Source organism: Cheilinus undulatus, linkage group 3, assembly GCF_018320785.1.
Source record: "Cheilinus undulatus linkage group 3, ASM1832078v1, whole genome shotgun sequence".
NCBI lineage: Eukaryota > Metazoa > Chordata > Actinopteri > Labriformes > Labridae > Cheilinus > Cheilinus undulatus.
The window spans coordinates 22,278,106-22,299,629 of NC_054867.1; the positions used below are offsets into that span (position 1 = coordinate 22,278,106).

Here is a 21,524-nt window from a genome sequence, read left to right on the forward strand (position 1 = left end):
ACATCAATTTTTAATCTGGCCTGTATTCCTGTGCTCAATTTGCACACATAACCAATTATCGCAGTGGTACCTTGAGAAAATATGCTTCTGGACCTGACCTACTCGTACACACTGGGATGTCCTGCCAAGAGTGTGTGTCTTCTGTGATGTTCCCGTCTAAAATGTGGGTGTACTGTTGACTTTGCATGTTGTCGCTGATCTATAGTGAGGGGAAACCGTTTGGATGTGTTTTGAGGTCCCTTAGGGGACTGCAGGGACTTGTGGGAAGATGACCTGATTTCTAATTTTCTCCTCTCCTGCCTGGGCTGAGGGCTAGTCGCTGCTACAAACAGAGAAGCCCATGAAAGGAGCGTGTCAGTGCGAGCTGCCCTGGTACTATTTGGAATATGGCCTCGCTAATTTTTCGTAAAACTGGATTTATTTGACTTTTCATGGACGCAGGCGTGATTGTAAGAATCCTTCAGTAGATTCAGGTAAGCGGGAACACTCCACCAGGCTCACCTTCGCTAAAACATTACCTTTAGAGTGATGTTAAACAAATAGCATCACTGACTCTCACTTAATACTGGTGTTGTACCAGTTGAAAACAGAGCAGGGGGCTGAAAACATATTGGTGCACCTTTTTTAAATATTAGGCTACAATGTCCGTATATTGAGGTAACTAACGTAGCCCCCATTCTTTGAATAAACTGCACAATGCCCGTTTGCAATTTAATTTAATCCCGCGTTTTTTCATCATAGTGGCGAGTGTGCCCTTAAGCAGATAAAGATGAGAGGATGAATTGAGGTAAAATGTGCGCAGTATGACGGCGTCATCAAATCAGATGGTCGGTTATTTTAGGGCCCAAGAATAAGGTCGCTTTCCAGATTCTCACTCAAAGGGCTTTTTCCATCTGAGATGGAAAAGTCTGAGCTACTTCCATCATTGTCAGAATTTATACCATTTATAGCTCACGCTGACAAGGTCAAAGCATTAAATCCAAGTGCCGTCAATGTTTGAAGTTTAACTTTTATTAAAAGTCACCCACTTGCTTTGGGATCATAACTATTGTAATTTAACCAGTGTTAGTGACAAGAAACACATTGAAATCACTATTTGTGTACACATAGATATTATATGATTTAACATTAATAGAAAAGTAGTTATACATGATTTTCACAAAAAAAATCAGCTGAATTTTTGTAACTTGCACCACATTAGTGATTAGAAAATAGCATCCATCCGACAATGAAAAAATGCTTTCCTTGTTGTAATTTATATATGTTACAGCTTGTCAGATATGACCTGATTTTTAACCACACCAATATTTTAGCCTTCTTATACTACCTTTTGTTTCTTTTTATATTTTTGTAAAATTTTGTTGTTCAACATATAAAACACTTTGAAATGCCTCCTTCGCTTCTGACTCTTTGCTCAAAACCTTGTTCTCCTTCTCAGGTGTGCAGCCATGGCTAACTTGCAGCAGGAATACCCAGGGGTCCTCCTGGGCATCCTGGAGGAGTTGGCAAATATGCGTCAATGGCTGACCTTCCAGGATCTTTGTCGCATGGTCAGCTCTCGCTTCGACCTGGAGCACCTCATTGAGCTAAGGAGTTTGCTGTTTGCAGCTGCCAGCCGGGACCCTTGTTTCCCAGCAACTCTTTTCAGAGACAGGGTTTCCACTAGGGGCCAGGGGCTTTCGCCCATAGGGGTCGCTGCTGATATTGTCACCATCTTCAATCTCATTCAGATGACGGGTGGGGCTCCAGATGAAAGCCAGCAAATGAGAGCACAGACTGTTCTCCCTGTTGACCAATCCCCAGGCCCGAGTCTGCCTGGAATCCATCAGCTGAACATCACTGGCCGAGAAAGAGCACGAGCCCATTCTGACTCAAGTGATAGGCCTATCGACCAGCACCTGCTGTTTCCAAGACCTAGCTACTCAGCTCGCAAGCGATCAAGTCTGCCCCCAGATCCAATTACTCTTGTGTCTCCTCCTCCAGTTAGGGCGAGGGCTGTATCTTTTGACTTGCCTCACACCACGCTTCTTTACCCCAGTGGACAATTCCCCAGTGAAGTGATGAAAAATATCTACCTGCCTCTGGAAACTGACAGTGAGTCAAGTGGAGATTCTGCACCCATGGAAGTGTTTGAAGCTGAACAGGAATCAACTGTTGACCAGAAGAGAAACGTCTTCAGGAAAGACTTCCACAACCAGCCCCCTCTGATACCCCAGGTGACTGTCAGCAGCGAGTCTCCAAGTCCCAACAAGTTGAAAGGATTTGACAATCACAGCTTTGAAGTGATCCCTAATCCTTACCCATCACCGACACCAGTCCAACAAACGCCAGAGCAGCGGGCTAAACACGAGAGCCTTGACGACCTACAGGACTCAACTTACTTCGGACCAGGGTCAATCCCAGAGTGGTCCCCTCGACACCTTCAACCACCCAGGACTAAGAAGCCTATTTGGAGCAACAAGAGTCACAGTCTGGAGGACCGTATAGGCTCGGGCAGTGTTGGAATGGGAATGGAATCACAAGGGCAACTACCAAGGCGATCAACCCCAGCTATCAGTAATTTGAGGGGTTTGTCAGTGGGCGAGACAGTGGATAGTGGATTTCTAATGGGAAGTGATGGAGTCAGGGCTCAGGGAACCCAGACAGACCCACCAGACACCCGCCGCCTTCGCAGCCTGGTCCATGCAGATCGCCTCTCCTTCATGACCTCTTTAGATGACCCAGAGTTTTGTGAGGATGACATTAGTGCCATCTTCCGCTTCCTAGACGATATAAGCATGTGTGGTTCCACAGGGGTGCTGCACCCCAGCGATGGATCAGCGTCTATGAATCAGGACACTCCTGAGGCCAGGCGTGGGCGCCTTGGTCAACTCCAAAGGCTTTTCCACTCCCTGGAAAGCAGTGATGATGGGCTAAAGGCAAGTGTTTGTAAACTGCTGCTCCGTATGAGCCAGATAGAGAGACAACTGGAGTCTTTAAATGATGTAAAAGCTGAGATCTCCCAGGTGCTGTCAGCTCTGCAGCGACTGGATGACAAGATTCAGCAGCCACTCCCTAGTGGTGGGCAGAACACAAGCGGGCGATGGCTTGAGCCTCTCAGCGGTGTCTCGTCCTTTGTGAGCCACCCTCTAACACCATCTGAGTCATCAGAGCCTCAGCCTCTGTCTGCCTCCGGGCATCTATTTCCAGCGACCAGCAGTAGCAGTCTGGACTGGAGCCGATGGAACACTCCTGGGGAGCAAACAGAAAGCAGTAAAGTTCAGGTTGAGTCAAAGAGTAGGAAAGAAGGAAAGAAGGATGCATCATCTCGTCGTGCCTCCAAAACTCAGCCTGATGAGAAAAGTGTATCAGAATCCAAACAGCTGAATATTACAAACTCTGCAAGAGACTGGACAGTTTCATTCTCCAAGAGCAAAGATGGCAAATCTTCACATGGACAGCAGGTAGAGTAATTATACCATCTTTTATTCAGAGCTTTTTTAATGACACGTAAAGAAATAGGTTTATAGATTAGGGTAGTTTTCTTTACCATAATTGATCTAAAGGATTTAGTTCAAAATATGCACTGGATGTTCTCCTCTTATTGTGCAGCTGCCCTGTACTCTGCTGGGTAGACATGTGTTAATTATGCAGTTGACAAGCTAATCAGATCACCATACTGGTAAGTGTTTAAACTAGTGATTCCCCCTTTTTTCCTAAGAGGCTTCCTACTTTTTTCTTAGAAAAGCCGAGCCCCTCTTGACTGAAATGCACAAATGGATACGTAACTTTAAAATTTAACATACATTTGAATTGTTCTTTTTGATAAAAGTCCCACAAAATAGGCAAAACACCCAGTTGCGTTAAATCTAATTTTTATCAACAGACTGTTTTGAACCCCCTTGTGATCTTCGGTGAGACCTCTAGGTGGGCACCGAGCCCAGGTTAGGAATGGTTTAACTTTCAACATCAGACACTGTCTAGTCAGGACTGCAAAGAAATGCAGCTTGTCCGTTAAATCCATTCTGAATGGTGGGCATATTTTTTTTCTTTTTTTGTAAAACCAGTATCAACTGCCTTGCCTGATTTGATGACATTTTTGACAAGATTGAAATTAGAATTTTTACTATTTTATCATATTTTAAATCAGTTTGTCGTATTCTCCTTCAAGGTAGATCAATCAGGCAGCACAACAAACCTACTCTCCAAAAAGTCCTCAAACCTGGTGGAACAAGTTTTTAATTCATCCCTGTTCCGCCAAAAAGACAGCAGTCTGACAGGTGGGCTAACCTCCGGGAAGATTATAGATCCCCGTCTGGCTGAGGGGAGGGGAAGACCCATATGGACTGTGGATGACAGAGAGGCACGAATCTCCCCTTTGGACCTGCAGGTGAGATTATTTTACCCTAAAAAGGCTTACATTAGTTCAACACATCTTATTATATTCCACTTCCTATTGTTTCTAATATGAAGTCTTTGGTTGTACCTAAAATAGATGTAAGGGAAACTTCTACTCTACAATATGTGTGTATACAAATAAACTTAGCACATAAAGGACATTTGTGTTTGGTATATTATTTCTTTGTTGTAACAATGCTTAATGGCAATAAATCTTACACCATTTGAAAGCCTGTTCATTTCCCTTTCAAATGATGCCACATTTATAAGGCGCATGCATTTGTTGGATGAGCAGCAGAGCTGAGTATGTGGGTTGGGCCAATGAAAAATTTGCCACATCTTCTCTGCCAATGCCAAACAGCTTATTCTGGCTTTGACTGTTTTTTAGTGGTGTTTGATGGACTGGATGATTGAAGTCTGAAAAAAGACATTGGCAATTCAACCATTTATTCATTTAACAAACAGAAGCCTCAGTAACGTGTGGAAGAACCATACATGACCACAACAGCCTGGCTCCTCCTCCTCATGCTGGTCACCAGCCTGGTCACACACTGCTGTGGGATGGCATCCCATTCTTCAACCACCATTTGTGGCAAGTCAGCCAGTGTAGTTGTGTTGGTCACTCTGGCATGCCCATGCTGATCCCAAAAGCATCCAGCTGTGTTGAGGTCAGGACTGCTAACAGGCCATTCCATCCTCTTCACTCCCAAATTCCGGAGGTAGCCTCTGATACCCCGCACTCTGAATTGGCAGAGAAGATTTGGCTAATCTTTTATGGGCGCAACCCACATACTCAGCTCTGCTGCTCGCCCCAAAAATGCATATTTCTTACAAATGTAGCATCATTCAAAATGGAAATAAACAGGCTTTCCAATAGTATAAGATTATATAGATGATTATTATTGCCAAGAAGCATTATTACAAGAAACAAAAAAATCTACCAAAACAAATTGCTTAAGTTTTTGTGCAACGTTTAAAAACTTAAGACACAGTACAAGTTATGATAGTAAATGCCAAGCTGTTTGGGTAGATCATCAGATCAAATTACTGATGCAAAATAAAGAAAATATTTAGGTTTTCATTTTACATCCTATATCAGACTATGGTTGGTTGTTATGCACATATGTTCATACATGTTCTAAAATATTCCTTAGGGCCAGGAGTCTTTGAATCCCAACAACATGGAGTTTTGGATGGATGACATCTATACTCCAGGCTATGATGGTCTACTCAGACGTAAAGAGGCTGATCTCCGCCGGGCAAAATACTGCAAGTTGATTGCACTGGTTGCCATCATAGTGGTCGTCATCGTCATTATTGTTATACTTATTTGTACAATGGCGACATGAATGCCCTCACGAAGATCCCAGTTTGTCGCCTGTTTTTATTTCAATCTGTGAATCAGTGAATCATGCTGTACCCTGGAGTTTGTGCACTTTTCATGGAAATGTGTAGTCGTGCGACCACAACACAAGGCCTCTTCAAAATGAATGTCAGATAAACTGTGAAGTCAGAACTACTTAAAAATCACACTTCTTCTCTGAACCCCCTCCCCATAAAGTTACATCGTACTGTTATTGTCATCCAATGCACAGTTTTCTTTACCACTTACTGATCTATAGTTCATGTTCATTCCAGGATAACTTAAATGGATGAAGTTTTTAAACCGTTTAAAATGATCTCTGAGAAAATATGCTGATACTAGTAATACTGAGCCAATGCAAATGTGTCCGTTTTGTTTGGACTCTTTCATTTTTCAAATCTTTTGAATCAGCTTCTGCCTGAAAAACTGCCTGTCTGACTTCTTGCTATTCCCTTGAGAACACAGGGCTTTTTTCACTTCAATGTACAATAATAGTTTTTATCAGATAATCATGGTTTCAAATAAGCATTTTATAAATAGCACTGACTCCATCTACAGGAGAAATGATATATCATTTTAGTTGAGATGTTCTTGACCTTCCTTTAAGCAAAATGGTAGACAACACTGACAAGCTTAAATCAATGAAATATTTTTATAGAGTCCCTTCCCATTTTTCAGCAGGAAAATATAAACTGTTCTATGCACTCCTGAATGTGTTTGACTGGAGTGTTTACTAAGTGTCAGGTTTCCAGAGATGGAAGATAAATATCCTGTTGTTATGCAGTGAAAGAAAGATGGAACCTTTTCCAGTAAACACTCTCTGAGAAGGATATTCCACTTGTAATTGAATTGATGGGATGTTCGGAGTGCACCTATGCACATTATCTTCACACTACACTTACTTTGCCAGAGCTCAAGCTTTCTCACATACCTGCAGACCCACTTAGCACTGATGGATTCATTTGGCATCTTTTCACAATGGATGAGAGTGGTTTTTGCCACTGGTGTAACATTCCATGTTTTTTTAATTTAAAAAATCCTGTTCACTCAGGAGATCAACTTTTGGTGCCACATCATAAAACACAAAGGGTGGTTGGACATAAAAACGTGGCCTTTATTAATATGACAAAATACAACACAATATTTCTACAACAAAAGTACTTTTCAAGCTTACAGTTTTCATGATTTCACAAAGACTGCCAGTAAGATGTTGATTGAACATGTTGAGGCTGCAATGCACAGAGTGCTACAATCATACTTCATTATCCATTCTTTTATTCGGAGCTGGAAAAAAAGTGCTTGGGATTGCATTAAATATTCCAAATGTTTAATTACCCCCTATTCTCTTTGCATTGCTATTATAGTTTTATTTAGTAGTAACAAAAAATGTTTTCTTTTCATTTATTGGGTATACACCAAAGTGTACAGAAACTATGCATATTGCCAGGGGAAAATAAATCTTAATCTAAAGGCTAGTTTTTAATCATTTGTTTCCAGACTCTCAGAGGTCACTTTGCTTTGTGTGCACAAATATGCTCAGAATGTATAGAGGTTGTATTGCGCTTCAGTGCATTCTCCTAAGTAGACGTCTATCTGCCAAGTCTTCCCCATGAGGCTTTTTGTGGATCCATTACCCTTCCAACGGTGCCACTGAGGAGGCTGAACCCTATAGTCAGCACAATCTCTGTGTGCTTCCTCTCAAACTTTGGTGCATTAGAGCCTCTTGATATGTTTTACACTCATGAGATGCACTTGAAAGGAAATTTGAACCATGTTGTTGTTATTGTTGTTGTTTTATTCATGCACCTTTTAGACAAACAGCCTAAAATCTGTGAAGCCATTCAAGTAAACACTGTGTCTTAAATAGGCTTGTAAATGGATGAAAACATGCACATGTGCCACTGATTTTAGATGCTTTGTATGATTGTTGGGGGTGTGCGCTGACTCATGTTGCCTGCCTGAATAAACTCAGCAAAGTGGTTTTGTGCCTTTTACAACTTGCTCTCTTATCTAGGAAACAATATAGTAAACTTTTATTGCTCTATGTTATAGCAAGAAAACATAAAACATAATGACACAAATGTCTCCTTAAATCACCCTTACATAATAAATTACTTCCTATTACATCCTAATTACTTGGTTGATGTCAGAATGCACTTGCAGATGGAACTTATGATCCACTCTATGTAAGAAGGGGAAGACAGTGATCAGTATCAAAAACAGAATTGAGACAGTTTAATGACCAGTGATATACATAAAGAGCCAAGAAATTGATCAAACAGAAAGTGCCTATGATTGACAGATTATATTAATTCAAACCAGCTTTAAATTGCAGGCACTTGAATTGGTAAATGTTTGGTGTCTTCCCCTTGTTGAATATTAGAGCACAGAGCTGCTGCTGCACCCAGATATGTAACCCATGGCTGATTAATGATGCTGTTCTGCACATCCCACGTGCCAGAGCAAACACAAAAGATAGAAGCTGTCTTTCTCTACAAGGAATTTCATGGTTTTACTTATATTCTCAACAGATAATTTAGCATGTCATTTAAAGTATTGAGAAGAAGATGTATAGATCTTCATTCTTCCCTAGCAGTCATGACTTATTTAACCCTCAGGTGGAGTAAAATTAAGTGTTACACTCGGGGTGTTTGTGACCAAACATGGCAGCATACATAAATAACAAGGAAAGATATTTTTTTTTCTAAATGTTTTACATTATTTTTTTAAATCAAGATCAGACTCAGTCATAAATATCAAATATGAATTATTTTGGGGGAATTTAACCCTTTAAATGCCAGTTTAAGTGCAAAACCCCCTGATGTGTGTAGTGTAAAAAACAAAACAAATACTCTTTTTCATATACTACATACAAATTCAATTTCCATGAAGGGGGTTATCACATATGTCAATGATGAGCAATAACTTTGATTTTCATGCATTGTATAGTTCTATTTTTAATTTAAGATTTAATTAATGTTTTCACTCAGATTGTAAGGGGCCAAAAATGGGCGCCATACATGAGCAGCAATACATGAAACTACACATAAAGTTTCAACTTTGTTGTCTTATTTTTTGAATCAAGATCAGACCTGATTACAAATATCAAAAAATAATTCATTCTCTGGAATGTAGCCAGTTTAAGTGCAAAAAACTATTTTTTTTATGTGAAAGCCACAAAAAAAGAAATATTTCTCATTAACTTAATGCAATTTATTTTCCTTGAAATGGATGCTGATAATAGTAATAATGCAAAGGTTAATGAGCAACAGCTTTAATTATATTCATTACTTTTTCTCAGACTTTAGCATTTCAGAAAATCAACAATAATGGAACCCCTCACGCCAAAATTGGTATTGGCTGACATTTGATGACGAACAAGAAAAACTGCAAACTAAAACTTAAGTTTTGTTAAGGGCTGGAGGATCAAAATTGTAAGTTTAATGGGTTCCAATGTGGCTTTTTCGTCGCGAACACTACAGAATTAGAAGTAATTCAGTTGGTACGGCTGTTTTCTAATCTACTGACCTTCACTTTAGGCCCAATCCTGATTAAATCTCTGTCAACTTTGCACTTCAAGCTCTCGGGGAATGCAATTATTCGGCATGAAAATCAAAACTAAAAAGACCTATTTCAATCTGTTAAACAATAAGGCATCAAACTCAGTGATGGACATATGGACATCATGGCAGCCTTAGAAATGTGTAGCTAAAATATTTCAGTTAGGACCTTGTATCTAGCTGCAGTATAGGTGGTAAGGGCTGATCTCACTGTTATTGCCTTACTCACATTTAGATACAGAATATAACGAATACTAATTCCATCGTATGTTTTTTTTTTTTAACAAAACCACTAAGTTTCTTCAGATTTGTCAGCTGTCTGCACACAGAATCAGCTCTGTTAGTTCTCTACTCGTAGTCTTTTTCTACAGAAGCTTAGTGACGCCTAGTGGACATTTCAGTAGGAACAGCAAAAACATTGCTTTAAAACAGTGTCTGTTAAAATGATCGGTGTTACTAATTTAAGGGTGACTCTTTTTTGCTTCAAGCTGTGTGTTCTCTCGCAGAAAAGGAGACGCTCGTCTGACGTTTCTCCTGCTTTGAAATTAATACAGTCTGCTTTAAATCATGAAAGATGACTGGCCTACACAGAATGGGGACAAGTTTGTTCTTGTTCACAGCTGACTGCAGTTACAAGTCTGGATATGTGGGGGGCGATACAGCGAAACTACTTCCGTCGCAGCTGCCAACGAAGAAGAAACCGGCGCTGTTTTTGAACTTTTAAGAAGAATGTGCTAACTTTATCAGGCAGGTGTGGCTCTGCTGGCGCTGGGCTGAGAAAAAAAGAACACTGTGGTTTTACCAGCAGACCCTGTTACATTATATTTCAGCCATAACATCACAGGAGCAGTTTTGTCCAGGTTCGTATTTTGTTTCTGCTTTTGGGTTAGGATAACGCTAGTTAACATGGGCGAAACTAGTGCAGCACCTCCTGCTAATGTTAGTGCTAGTATCCTGATAGCTTTTGTTACATGCTCTGTTACAAAACCGAGAGTTACGTTGATTTACTGATATTTGAGCTGACTAACTGTGTGAGTATAGCAAATACAAATGTAAGTCGAACTTTAAATAGATAATGTAATGTATGCCATGCTGTTTAACGGGGTCGTTACTTTAATTTCGCATGACTGGGGGTTTATCCTTAAAACGTGCAGTGCAGCGCCTCAAACATCAATGTTCAGACAACACTTGTCCAAAATAAAGCTTGTTCAAACTTAGAAGAAACCTAACATATTTAATATAAGCTCTCGCTAACCTTGCTGCAGTAAGACACGATGGAGCCGTCAGCGGTGAACCTGTTCAACCAGTTCCAGACTCTCAGAGCCCATGTGGACTGTCTGAATGAGAGCATTGAACCACGTAAGTTATTTCCACACTTTTTTTTGTATTCGCTACATACTTTGAGGCCTGTCAGAGAAGACCTTCTGCTTTGGCAGGAGAGGGTGAAAGGAGCAAAAGGAAAGACATGGTAAAGCTCGAGGCTCAACAGAGGTCTGAATGAGTAGTTGGAGGGCTGAAATATAGCTTATTTACGTTTCAACTAAAAGGAAACCCCCTGTTTCCCCCCCCGACTTAAGATCATTTGCATCCTTTTACTTGAAGCCAAAGCAAAACTGAAGGCCTTATTCAAATAACCACAGAGGGAATAGTTTGTTGCTTTGCTGCTCTGTACAACAATCTCTTGTTGTGATTGTCTTAATCAGAGTTCCTCCAGATGGCTATGAACTTTGAGGAGTGCCGTAAAAAGTGGCTGCGGACAGGTGAGGAGCTTATATCCTGTAAGGAGGTGCTGGCTAAAGCAGAAACAGAGAAGGGAGCCCTGGAGGTCAAACTTAAGCATGCTCGCAACCAGGTGGATGTGGAGATCCGCCGACGACAAAAAGCTGAGGCTGTCTATGAGAAGCTGGTTGGTGCAACACTATGTAAATCTTACATATCTGCTATGATGTGTTTGGGATATGTTCAGAACTGGAAAAAAGTTTACCCTGAAATTATCACATAACTTTTCAGTATCCTACTGTGTTCATGTATCAGTCTTTCCCTGCTAACCTGCTGGTTCTTGTCTTTAACAGGAACGTCAGCTCCAGCTTATTCGAGATCTGCTGATATCAGAGAACAATGGCAGTGTCCACCTCAGTGAAGAGCAGCGCTCTGCCCTGGCCTTCCTCAGTGCCCACTCCCAGGCTGCACAGGCTGCTAAGGGCAACCTCAACACCAGCAGAAGGTCAGATCCTCTATGTAGATAATAGAAGTATTTTTTTTGACTCTACCAAAGAGAAAAGATGAAAAAATACTTATTTTCACATACCCACAGTCTCTTATCCTTTCTTAAGAGGAGTGTAGAAGAGTTAAGGTCTTTGCACCCCAAGTCTTTTATTTTGGCATGCATCACACACTCAAACTTTGCACACAGATGTCTTTATTGTCCTATTCACTGTAAAAAAAGGTCTCATACTGTGAAGAGAAAACTGTACAGATGATATGGGACACTTTCACTCTACTCCTGATAAAGTCCTTTATTTGTTTTATGAATTTGGCCTTTATTTATTATGCTCCATGGTTGATACCCACTTAGTACATGGGTAAACCATGGTGTCTATTCCAGTGAATTGTCCGTCTTTCATTGAAATTGACTAGGACAATTGCAAAAAGAAAAAAAAATGCACATGTTCTGAAAAACCCAATAAACAGACCAAATTCTAATGACAGATAAGAGTTTCAGTGTCAGTGTGCAAAAATTTACACAACCTAAGATCTTAAACATGTGGCAACTGGGGGTAAAAAAAGCTGACTCGGTATGCAGAGAACTTAAGAGTATAGAACTATGCACATTTATTAAGATATATGCTAGTAACTGAGTGGCAGGGCAGCATAAAAACACTAAAGGGAATACAATTTGCTATTTCAAAAATATGTCTAATCATTTAACGTTGTGTAATTGCCCTCACTTGCCTTGGACATAAGAATGTTTTTAGATAGTTAAGTTAAACTTTGTCTTTGACCTGTTTTACAGGTTAACTACCATTGATGAATCAGCTTCTTTGCTGTCTGACATCAGCTATGACCAAACAGACGACTCTCTGGTATGTTGACCCATTTGGAAAAGTTCAGAATTGGAGAGGAACACTAGTTTTTAGGAACTGATGTCCAACGGTACTTCTCCTGTAGGACTGGGATTCCTCTGCGATGAAGACTGTGAGGCTGCGGAAACGCCAGAAACGAGTATGTCTTCAGATGACCCTTTAAATTCATGATAAATGGTTTTGATAATTTGTTACTTGCTAAATGTAAATGTGGTTATTTTCAGAATGATTTTCGTACACCTTTGCCTTGCTGTTTAAACTAATGTTTAAGAAGCCAATCTTTGAATATGTATTGAAAGTAGTTGTACATTTACAGCGTTCCTCTAGAAAACTCCAGGATGTTCCTCAACAGGCTGTGAAAAAACCTCGTTCCACAGGGCGCACATCGGACAGGGTAATGCTGATCTCTGCAGATGAAACAGCTTTGCGTGATTTTTATCTCCTTATAGGATACAGGGAACGTTTTTACCAAAAGACAGTAAAACTTGATCATTAATCTTTTTGAACCAGCTTAATCTGTTTTGGTTTTAAAGAAACTTTTTTAATGTGATTCAGATGAATGAGTCAATAGTGGCCAAAACCACCATCACTGTGCCTGTGAATGGTGGAGCAGTGGAGGCTGTCTCCACCATTGAAACTGTGCCTTACTGGACACGTAGCAGAAAGAGTGGTAAGCATTATAAAAGTCTATGATCCTCAAAAACAGAGCACAGTAAATTTGCCGTATCAACGTTTGGATATAATCCCTACGTGTTTATGTTTATAGCTGCTTTAGCATGGGCTGACACAACCACTACTGACCAGTCTGAGACTGCCAGTGAGGCGCCCAGCACACCAGTCTCAGATCTCCCGGCCAAACGCCGAACCCCCCGAGCTAATGTAGGAGGAAAGAAACACCAGTTTATTGCCAAAACGGTAAGACTACAAATTGTCAAATTTAAGCATGATATTTCTATAATAGGTGTGTCTCTTCATCAACACTTGAAGTCACTTTACCTTGCTGAAGTTCTGCTATATGATTTTCCTACACCTTTTTCTTTTTTTTTTTGTTCAAGGTGATAAAGTCTGAGTTCTGTGTGCCCTGTGGAAGAAGAACAAAGTTTGGCAAGATGGTCCTCCGCTGCCAGGATTGCAGGGTTGTGAGCCACCCAGAGTGTCGTGACCGCTGTCCCCTGCCATGTAATCCTACAGCTGTTAGCACTCCCATGAAAAACGCAGAGGTAACATACTCTTCTTTTCTTAATGACGCATTTCTACCTCTACACTTTCTTTAATTTTTCCATTACCTGGTGTATTTTACTTTCAGAGTACCTTGGCTGACTTTGCTCCAGCCACCTCTCCAAAGATCCCCCCTCTGCTCATCTACTGTATAAAGGAAATTGAACACAGAGGTCTACATGAGGTAGCACAATCTTTATTTAAGTCCTTGTTTACTTGGCACCTTCATGTTACGGTCTGATCTTTTCCCTTGAGCTGTTGCAATAGATAATTTTTCTTTTAATTAGTTATCTCTTGCAATAGTGTGGTATCACAGGCAGCCAGACAATGAGAGCTGTTGTCTTTTATCTCTTTCATACCGCAGGTCGGCCTCTACAGAGTCTCTGGCCACGAGCGCTTGGTGAAGGAACTGAAGGAGAAGCTGATTAGAGGAAAAACTCTACCACAGCTCAGCAAAGTAGAAGACATCAATGTCATTACAGGTGTCCTCAAAGACTTTCTCAGAAAGCTTCCGGAGCCGCTGCTCACCTTCCATCTGAACAAAGCCTTCATGGAAGCAGCTGGTAGGTTTCTGAGGCATATAGCTACATAGGATTCATTTATCTGCCTCAGGTTTAACGCATATTTATTCTGTCAGAAACAAATGTTTTAATGAAATTAATTATGAGTTGCATGAGTTTAGGGGAACATAAATATTTCAGAACTTCAGAACTTTCAGAACTTTTAATGTTTTTGTAGAAATCCAGGATGAGGGCAACAGCTTGGCCATGTTGTATCAGACTGTCAGTGAGCTGCCTCAGCCCAACCGGGACACTCTGGCCTGTCTGATGATCCACCTGCAGAAGTAATTTTCCTTACATATAACATCTTTATTTCACCATTCCTTTACTCTAATCAGCTACTGTTACTCTCTTATCATTGGAGAGGAGTGTTGTATGGAACTGTGTATTTTAGAATAACTTTGTCATGGTAGTTTAGGGCAGTGTTTCTCAACCTTTTTTTCTGTCAAGGCAAAGGCACACTAGAATACTTCGAAAAATCTCAAGACCCCAAGTTAGAGAGACTCATGTTTTAATAGAGTTAATGAGATTAATGTCCAAAACTTTCTCTTAAAACAGTGAGGTGACTGCACTTTTATGGAATAGTTGTGTATACCTTAAAAACCCATTTTGACATGTTTCATCCACAAACTCCTGCTTGTTCAGTGCCTACTGACTTATAAACCAATTCATCTGCTGACCTTGACGTTGACGTGATTCCAGGAAAAAGGAAATGAGACTATTTTGATGTTTTACGCCAGAAAAGCCAATGTTTTCCATAGAATGACACTGTACTTAGGAGGGGTGTCTTTTTGCTTATTATCAGCAGTATGTTGTATAAAGATGCTCAATTAGCATTACTTGCCTTTAGAAATGTTTCACTTGATATTCCATAATAGTAGCAGGTGATTGTCTGTGAAGGCTTTCTTTCAATAAAGCAGTGTATTAGAACTATGGTCCCAGAGTGCAGGAGGACAGGATAATATCAACAGTAAGCAGCTGAGGAAGAATGTTTAAACAACAGTGAAGGAAGCCTAATTTTAAATGCAAGCCATCACTTCTCAAACAGGACATTTACTGACAAGAAAAATAGTTTATGCCTCTCTTTTGTGCATGGATGGTGATTATGTATGCATAAAACTAGAAAAGCACTTGGAGAGCGCAGACCTCCGCCATTAGCCCTATCTCCCAATAGTAAAGAGTCCTTTAAAAAATTCCTGGATCCAGATGGTGATCCGAATCACTCCCAAAATGCCATTTCTGATATTTCCTGAAAATTTCATCAAAGTCCATAACTTTTTGAGTTACTTTGCTAACAACCAAATTAACTAACTAATAAACCCTGCCAATCACATAACCTCCTTGGCGGAGGTAATAAGACTTGTCAAATATATTTGTGACTATATATATGTGAATATACCTGGGTGACCTGTCCAAGTATCTTCCATATGTGGAAAACATTGATAGCTCGATCTGCAAATTTTCGGTAATTCCTGGTTTAAAGCATTTTGAAAGCATCCCTGACGACACCAGAAGGCATTCCTGGTTGAGAGAGGCTGGTTTAGAGTATTGTGAAATAACACCTCCCTCTTTTTTTCCAGAGTCTCTCAGAGTGTGGATACAAAGATGGATGTGAACAACCTGGCCAGAGTGTTTGGGCCTACTCTTGTGGGTCATGCTGTACCAGACCCGGATCCTATGACCATCCTGCATGACACAAACAGACAACCCCGTGTAAAAAAGATCAAAGAAAAACTATGATCAGATATTAACTTATACGTTGAGTCCAGTCTCTTTAACAATAGTTGTGCATTGATTAATTTGATTTCTCTTTAGGTTATAGAGCGCCTGCTCAGTATTCCAGCAAGCTACTGGAGCCAGTTTGCTCATCCAGACAATGCAGGCATGGGCGATGGCCACCACACTGAAACTCCAGACCGCAAAGGTAAGTCACTGACAGGTTTTTACAAAGAATGGAAGTCTCTCTTAATCAAACGGCAATAATCAGCATTATTATCTCACATTTTATGACCAGTACAAATAATGTACAGATTTGATTTTTTATCTTTAAGGATGTGTTGTCAGCATGTTTGACATAAAAATCAGCTGTTATAAACTGAGAATTGTTTTTTTTTTAATCTTTCTTAAACCTGTAGTGAGCATATTGGGCCCAGTGACCACTCCAGAGCACCAAATGATGGCCAAAACACCATCCTCCAGCTCGCTGTCCCAGCGCATGATGCAAACACTGTCCAGCACCACCATGTAAGCTCACTGACATGTAAACACACTCTTTCTCTGCCACATTCTTCAAACCAGGGTTCCTGCAGATCCTTAAATTTGACTTTCAAAATTAAAAGCCATACAAAGTCTTTAATTTTACTAGAAAGTGGTCTTAAAGTTAAGAAGGCACTGACTTTAGACGTGTCTTTGTCCAATCTTTGTTTTCTACCTATATTTATTTAATTTTAATCATTCTTTTTTGAGTATATGCTGATAAAAAAGAGGCATTAAGAGCTAGAAATCCTAAAATTTGGGGGTGTATGAACAAAAAATCACTTTGTCCTGCCTGAACTGACATTTCATTAACAGTGTGTTAAACCAAAGGGCTTAAAAGTCTTATGTTTGATTGTAGAGAGTGTGTAGGAAATGCAAATGCCACTTAGTTTAATCCGTACTTATAGCATTAAGAAAAAAAACTATCCAATAGGTTTCTATTCAGAATGAACAAGTGAGAGTACGTGTGTTGATCAACCAGGGCTGTGTCATAATCAAGAGAGTAAGTTTTACATAGTCTAATATAACTCTAAAACATTTCTACTTAATTAAAATCAAAGAGCAAGTAAAATTTAAATCATTTCATTTAAAGAGACCAAAAAAATATTATTCAATATTTTTCTGAAAGAAAGAAAAGTTCATCATAAAGTAAGTTTTTTAAGGCTGGGTTGTAACCACATGTGGTAAACATGGTTTACCTGTGTCTCATGTAAATGTTCAATAACCAAATATTTTGGGTTTGTGATTTGGAAAGGATCCCAAAGCTTATGTAATCCTAAGTTTATGTTGGTAATTGAACCCAGAGAGTCTAAATCAACATCCAGTGTCAATGAAGCCTGAACTGTTGCTCTAGGAATGGGCGATATTATGGTAACGCTGGGGTGTTAAAAATAGTCATGGTATTGCTTTCATTACCGTCATGATGACAGTGCCATGTAATGAACATATGCTAATGCATGTAAACACCTTAAGAAAATGTGTCTGTCTTCTCCAGCAGCACCACTGACAGTGTGTGAAGATGCTTTAGATGTGATAAAAAAAAATCCTGCTAATGATTTCAGGCCAAATAAGCAAACGACCAACACACACTTATAGCTATACCAGCAAAATTACTCATAAAAATAAGTACTTTTACTTCTACTTGAGTAATTATTATTGTTAAGTCACAGTACTTTACTTCAGTACTGTAACTGTGTACTCTACCCACCACTGTATAGATGCTGGTATAGCTATAAGTGTGTGTTGGTCGTTTGCTTATTTGGCCTGAAATCATTTAGTACTCATAAAAATAAGTACTTGTGTAAGAGTAAGTACCTCATTAAAAAACTACTCAAGTAGTGAGTAACTTCATTTTGTGCAATTTATTAAAACATACTGCATTACAACATATTATTCAGGGGTAATAATGTAAACTGCACATTGTCATAAATAAAGTAGCATAGTTTGTCAAAAGTAAAAGAAATAAAAAATGTAACTTCATACTCAAAGCAGCAGTCAAATTATGTTTGTTAGACACAATTATGGGATGAAAAATTCAATATAATGAGAAAATACAGACTTCCTCTTATTATAGTTATGTTATTTCTACAAGATGGTTTTAATCTCCCATACATGAATTTGTACCTTGCATTTCTTACTTTTTAATCACATTATATTTATTTTATCATGTATTAATGATTTTTGGCTCATATTTATGAAATCAATCTTATGAATAGTCCTCATTTCTGACTTTTGGCCCTTTTTTAAATTTTATTTTTACTTTTTAGCTCCAATTTATTAATTTTTATCCTGATTATCACTCAACAAATTTGGCAAGCCAAACTGAAACTTATTAAGACCAAAGACAACTTTGGCCCACTAGCCCCACATTATAACCATGTTAGGTATAATCAGTGATATTAGAGATAGGCCACACGCACATCATAATAGCATCACCTACAATGTAACATTAAATGGCGTGTAAAATCACATTTGTGGCAGAGCTGCATGGGTGGATGGATACGTGACATCATTTATCACTGACACAACTGTGTCTTTGCAGTCTGCAAGTTAAAACAGAGATTTGAACTTGTATGTTTGACGAGCTATTTTTAAGGCTTGAGATTTCCACCGTTTTAGGTAGACACAGTAGGCAGATCATTATGTGGCTGTTGTTCCTCGTCCTTTGAAAGGCAAAGAGAGTCTTGATGTTGGGCCAGGGATGAACATTCTCCTCTGAAGGAGATGCAGGTATTAACTCTTCAGCCATTATCTCCACCTGTTGATAGTTAAGGGGGAGGGGTTACTCCTCTGTTTACTCTGTGGTGCTGAGGATTTTACCTCACGCTGCTGTAAGAGCTCAGTTGAGAGTAAAAAATACTTCATGAAAATAAATTAAAGACAAGTAAAAGTAGCTACCAGTGCATGCCCAATGTAACGGAGTAGAAGTATCGTTTTTTTCATCACAAATGTAACGGAGTTGGAGTAAAAAGTACTCTGCTCATAACTACTCTCAGAAGTAGGATTTTTTTTAAAAACTACTCAAGTACATGTAATGGAGTAAATGTAACTCGTTACTACCCATCTCTAAATGTATAGTTGCGCATGCCATGGCCTGGAACCATGCTCTGGTCCTCTCTAAACTGTTAATCATGCAGCACCAGCTATAATGTGATCCACAGTAATGTGAGCTAAAAACACAGGAATTCTTCTGTGTAGATAAGCGATGAGAAATGAAGCTTAGGCTATTAATCACAGGTGCTGTGTGCTGCAGCATTAAAATTAAACCAGGAACAATTAAACCATCAACAGTCTAAAAAATATTTAAACCTAGTCTGTAACTTTTTATAAGCTTTCTATACAGTGAATAAGGCAGGAAAGACTGACTGTATGATAAAAGTTGTGGATTTGATCCTGATGTAACTCTGCTTCCTATAAAGTGTGAAAACAATGATTCAACTATAAATCACTCTCAGCGTCCCTGTAATCAATGTTGTTTTTTGAATTCGGAGCATTTTGTGAAAGCATTGTAAGTGAAGCGCCTGCAGAGGCATGTACTCTGCTGGCTATGTTAGCATGCACATGCAGGCAGTTGCTTGTATAATGTGGGTTTGAAACACCTGGGGGTAATACCGTATACCCAGGTAAAATCTGTGGAATGTTTCATGGTATAAGGAAACGGATACTGCCCAATCCTATGTTGTATATTCATGCACAACGCATCATGTGAGTAACAGACAGTCTAGTTGAATGCCAAGTTTTTACAAAGAATAGCTCAGTGATGAAAAATGTGTTCCTACATTTATCTTTTACCAGTGTCCTTAATGTTCCTCCTATATGTGATTAAAATGCTAAGATTTTCTACTGTTTCCCCCATCCTTAGATTTGGGAGCAAGAGCAAAGCAACGTCTGCCTCCAACCGCCAGTACAGCTTCTTCACCTCTCCACAGCTGAAGTAATGGTAAAGGAAGGTTGTAAAAAATTGAATTTTATTGTACCTCTGGGTCAGTGAGCCTCAATAACTGGGTATAAATTCACATAATCATGTGGGACTAAAACTGCTGTGCAATTTTAGCATGCAGCAGTTTTATTACTGAGTTTTTATGCAAGTATGTTGTGAAAGATTTACTAACCTCTGAAAAGATTCCTGCATGAAAGTTTTTTTTTTTTTTTTTAATCTGATAACTAATGATGTATTATTGACCAAAACTGCTGCAACATCTGTGTGACTGCAACAAGCTTTAGAGCTTTAATGACTTATCAAGTATTCATGAATCTTTATCTGCTGCTTTGTGTTTAACTAGAGTTTGGCTTTAAAATACTGCATTCGCTGTTTCTCTAAATCTGTGGTTTTGACTGCAGAGTCAGTAGTGCTTGAACACTCATCAACACACTACTGCAATGACTTTGTCTTACTGTTTATATCCTAGTGTTTTCCACAATTAAGTTTTTAAAAAAAATGTATATTTATGTTATCATGATTTGTATGATCTAACAATACTGCAATGTAAACTCTGATACAGGATGGGAAAATGTTGCATTTTGCACAGTCTATGAAACAATCAGAGACTTTGGTTTCTACCTGGGAGAAGTCGCCACTAGAGGCTGCTGTTGCCCCACTTTAGACAGATAAGCCTTACACAATGAAGATGAACTACTGTTTATTATGCACACAACCAGTCAGTACTACTGACGATCATTACATTTTATGTATGAATTGATTGATTATAAATTGGAGTTACTGTATAGTGTTCCCAGTGAGATAAGTCCCTTTTCCACTCAGTAGCCAAAGGTCTGTTTTCACATTAAAAAAGGAATCTGGAGCTTCTTAAACCTGTGAATTTGATAGTTGACTAACATGCACACTTACATTTTTATTTGTTTGCATTCACTAATTTTCTTGCACGGTTACATCACCCTTTCTGTAAAACAAATGTTGCTCTTTCTGAGGTGATATTCTCCCTTTGCTGCTCTCTCCTTGTCACCCCTTATTAGCTCCAGAATTTAGTCTAATGATGACAAGTGTTAGTCATTAAGAAGTGAAATATTCATGATGACAGACTGTTTTCCTCTTTAACCAAAGATTAGCAAGTTTTGCTGCAAATGAAGAAAGATGCATATGAGGATGCAATACTCCGTTGTTATAATATTTTATATATTCTTGTGAATTTATTTTGTTGTATTCTTCTATTTTTCTGATGAATGATTTTCTCACTGATGTAATCACTTTCTCCCACTATCTTATGGACTAGATGTTAACCCTCATTCCTTTGTCTAGGCTCAAATACAGTCACAAAAGTGCATGGCTGAGCTGAAAATAAAACATCAAAAGACTGGTTCTTTTGTCTCTGTGGGTACTGTTCACGCATTAAAGGGCCAGGAAGGGTGAGGAACCCCCCTTTAAATGAGCCCCACAGAGTATAGGAGGCATACATGCTGTATGTGTGGATTTTCTAACCAATGATTCAACCTAAAAAAAAAAAATCCCTTCTGCACCCAAATGGATCAGCTTTAGCTTTGTAACTTTGAGTATGTCATTGATGCTTAATTCAGGCAGCTTTAAACCTCCATTCAGCACCCTTCATCTTCATTTTTCTTCACATTGAATGTTTCCCCATTTGATATTCAA

General features: G+C 39.2%; 2 protein-coding genes across 2 annotated transcripts; both read left to right on the forward strand.

Annotated features, from left to right (window-relative positions):
• The first annotated feature begins 268 nt into the window (after positions 1-268).
• On the forward strand, positions 269-6,242 carry minar1 (membrane integral NOTCH2 associated receptor 1). The gene is made up of 4 exons (XM_041783530.1): positions 269-473; positions 1,439-3,443; positions 4,151-4,369; positions 5,532-6,242. The coding sequence occupies exons 2-4, from the start codon at positions 1,449-1,451 to the stop codon at positions 5,724-5,726; spliced, it is 2,409 nt and encodes an 802-aa protein (XP_041639464.1). The 5' UTR covers positions 269-473; positions 1,439-1,448; the 3' UTR covers positions 5,727-6,242.
• Positions 6,243-10,006: 3,764 nt separating this feature from the next.
• LOC121529031 (rac GTPase-activating protein 1-like) lies at positions 10,007-21,231 on the forward strand. The gene is made up of 17 exons (XM_041816691.1): positions 10,007-10,160; positions 10,566-10,659; positions 11,004-11,206; positions 11,373-11,524; positions 12,314-12,383; positions 12,469-12,522; positions 12,700-12,777; positions 12,939-13,053; positions 13,150-13,298; positions 13,439-13,603; positions 13,690-13,785; positions 13,966-14,164; positions 14,340-14,445; positions 15,742-15,874; positions 15,977-16,085; positions 16,297-16,405; positions 19,779-21,231. The coding sequence occupies exons 2-17, from the start codon at positions 10,575-10,577 to the stop codon at positions 19,852-19,854; spliced, it is 1,899 nt and encodes a 632-aa protein (XP_041672625.1). The 5' UTR covers positions 10,007-10,160; positions 10,566-10,574; the 3' UTR covers positions 19,855-21,231.
• Positions 21,232-21,524: the final 293 nt, after the last annotated feature.